Source organism: Orycteropus afer, unplaced genomic scaffold (assembly GCF_000298275.1).
Source record: "Orycteropus afer afer isolate SDZICR_OR568_19922 unplaced genomic scaffold, OryAfe1.0 scaffold00367, whole genome shotgun sequence".
Classification (NCBI taxonomy): Eukaryota; Metazoa; Chordata; class Mammalia; order Tubulidentata; family Orycteropodidae; genus Orycteropus; species Orycteropus afer.
Window position 1 is genome coordinate 48,127 of NW_006921954.1, and position 3,329 is coordinate 51,455.

The window sequence follows — 3,329 nt, forward strand, 5'->3', positions numbered from 1 at the left end:
ACATACACACAGGGGGAGGAGATTATATTAGAAACTGTCTACAAGTTAAGGAATGTCAAGAAATACCTGGGCCTGCAAACCCAGGGCTTCCCTAGAGCTGATGCGCTGATCTGCATTTCTAGCCTCTAAAACTATAAGACAGTATATGTTTTGGTTACTTTGTGCTGCTCTAACAAAATATACCAGAAATGGGTGGTTTGAACAAACAGTTTATTATCTTGCAGTTTTGGAGGCTAGAGTCTTGAGTTCAAAGTGCCGGGCTCTAGGGGCTGGGTGAAAGCCCCTCAGCCTTGGGCTTCAGCTCTGCCTCTTGCTCCTGCCCCACTGAAGCTAGGGGGATCTCTTCACTCAGGCAGCTGCTGGCTGCTGAGGCTTACAAACCCAAGGTGGACAAGTGAAAAGGCTCAGTCCCAATATTACCAAACCACACAGCAAGCCATTGATTCAAGTCCATTAAAAGCCCAAAGATCGGCAGAGTATAGCAAGCTGCTGAATGCAGACTTGGCTACTTGCAAGATCCAAGTGTGCCATAAAGCTGAAAACCATTCCCAAAGCTTTTTATGTGTGGTAGACAGACCATATCCCTAAAGCAGCTACTCAGCTACTTGTGGGAGATTCCACCATAAGGTTGATTGCTAGTCTCATCATGGGGAATAACTACCACCAGCTGACCAGCCATTCAAAAACCAGGCCTAGCCAAGTTGACATATATATGACCTTAACTACCACATTATATTTCTGTTCCTTAAAGCCACCCACTTATGGTATTTTCTGTTATGTCAACAGTAAGAAACTAAGAAAACAAACAGTGGAATGTTATTCAGCCGTAAAGGGAAATGAAGTTCTGGCTCATGCCTACAACACTGATGAACCATGAAAACATGCTGAGTGAAGTCTGGGTTCTCTAGAGAAACAAAACCAGTAAAGCTTACATGCATATATGTATGTAGAGAAAAATTTATCTTAGGAAAATGGCTCACACTCTTATAGAAGCTGGCAAGTCCAAAGTTCCTGGATCAAACATCAAGCTGGAGGCTTTTCCTGACTTTTGCAGCTGCAGGGGCTGAGGAGCTCAAGGCTGGCAGGCAGTACACTGGCTGTTGACTCCACCGAATGACGAATCCAAGATCTCCAGGCTGAATGGTGGATTGTTCACTCACAGACAGTTGTAGGCAGCACAACAGAATCCCGATTCCACAGAAGAATGTCTCTTTTCCTGGAATGTCCATAGAGATACTGGAACCAGGCCACACCCCTAGGGAAACTCCCTTTCAACAGATTGCTTGCTCAGAACATAATCATCTGATCCCATCATGGGAATAACTACGTCACAACAGCTTAAACCACACAGAATTGTGGTCCAACCAAGTTGACACACAGCTCCAACTATCACAGTGAAGTAAATCAGACACAAAAGGACAAATATTATATGAACTCACTTACATTTTAATATCAAAATAGGCATAAACACAGAGATCAAAGTTTATTGTTACCAGGGCTGGTAGGAGTGGAGGCAGGGTGTTGTTGTTGTTATGTGCCGTCGAGTCTCCCCGACTCATAGTGACCCCTCCTTGGGTTGCTGAGGCAGTATCACTATGGAAGTAGATCACCCAACCTTCGGTCCAAGGAGTGGCTGGTGGGTTTGAACCGCCAGCCTTCTGGTTAGCAGTCAAGTGCCTTAGGCGCTGAGCTTCTGTTAAGTGTGATGAAAAAATTGGGAAACAGATAGTGGTGATGATTGTACAACATGGTGAATGTAATTAGTGTCACTGAATTGTATACATAAAAATAATTGAAATGACAAATGTTTTGTCATACATATTTTATCAAGTAAAATTCTAAAAAAAAACAAAAAGTAATTGACTAATATATGGAAGTTGGGGTAAAAGTGAAGTGGGTAGTATTAAAAAGTACTTAATATTGTATTCTGTGACTATATTACCTAACAAGTATATGATCTAGTAAATGCTTGTTCTTGGTCCTAAGAATCATGAGTGACTGTTTTTTCTGGCCAATTTTTTCATCACACTTAACAGAAGCTCAGCGCATTTTTGCCACCCAGGGACTCTTATAGTGGGTGCTAGAGAGGAAATACAATACAGTGGCAAAGAATCCTTGAGCCCTGTGCCTGGGATTGAATCTTAGCTCTGCCTACTACTAGACTGTGTGACCTTAGGTAGGTAAATCACCTATCTTCTCTGTCCCTCAGTATCTGCATCTGTAAAATTAGGATAATAGATTCTGCTTCGTAAAGTGGTTAAAAGGCTTAAATGAGAAATATGTGTGTGTGTGTGTATTTAAAAATGATGCTTGGTACTTGGCAGATAACAGTACTATGCAGTGAAACCTGTGAGAGCGGAGACTCAGTGGGACTGCCTTATTTCTCTGAGTTGCACAAATTTTCTACTTTTGATAGAGTACAGCCTTACCACGTTTCTGTCACTTGTTTTAGTGGGAAATATTTGTGTTTTCCTTCTCTGACAGGTTTCCACATTATACAAGTTCTGTCTTTCACAGGTTTACTGTACAGTACTTATATAAGTGTTAGCCACTACTCTTGTAGTAAGTATACTGTCAATCACTATGCTGAGTATGAGATCATACCCTAAAGGAATTTAGTAAATTTAGTGAAGCTTAGAGTTCTGCATATTCCCTACTTTCATCCTGGTTGTTTTTTCTGTATCTTTTATCTTATTCCCAAGGGAATAAATTCAAAGTTCATCGTTTACTGTCACTCTTTAAATTGGTCTGAAAATTAGAGAAATGGTCAGAAAGTTGATGTGCAGCATTGGTAAAATAAAATATGTTAAAGGTATTTAAACTTTTGTTTCATAGATAGATAATTACTACTCATGGGTGTGAGCAAATTGGATGTGCTATACCGGAGACTTCTCCTCACAAAGCTTTTTATCAGAGGATGGGGAAGGCCAGAGGATCTCAAAAGGTAATTTTTTTTTCCTTTTCCCTGAATATTCTGATTTTGTTGTTTTAGTAAATATTTAAAATTTTAGTCATAAAATCTTTTACTCTAAAATAGACATTCTCTTGCAAATAAATGATTAAACTGTATAAAAAAATAGGAGTTCTGGTGGCATAGTGACTAGGGCATTTGACTGCTACCCAGAAGTTGGCAATTCAAACCCACCAGCCACTCCATGGAAGGAAGACTGAGCAATCTACTTCCATAAAGATTTACCACCTCGGAAACCCAAAAGGGGTCTTCTGTAAGTCAGAATCAATTCAATGGCAGTGAATTTGGTTTTGGGAGCTCTGGTGGCATAGTGCCTAAGGCATTTGACTGCTAACCAGAAGGCTGGCAGTTCAAACCC

At 40.6% G+C, this 3,329-nt stretch overlaps 1 protein-coding gene across 1 annotated transcript in view; it reads left to right on the plus strand.

Annotated features, from left to right (window-relative positions):
* The first annotated feature begins 2,852 nt into the window (after positions 1-2,852).
* The window catches only part of ABHD18 (abhydrolase domain containing 18), a 124,924-nt gene continuing 124,447 nt past the window's right edge, over positions 2,853-3,329 (plus strand). Inside the window, exon 1 of the mRNA XM_007952986.2 lies at positions 2,853-2,944. Coding sequence (XP_007951177.2) covers positions 2,853-2,944 — 92 coding nt within the window. The remainder of the gene's footprint in view (positions 2,945-3,329) is intronic.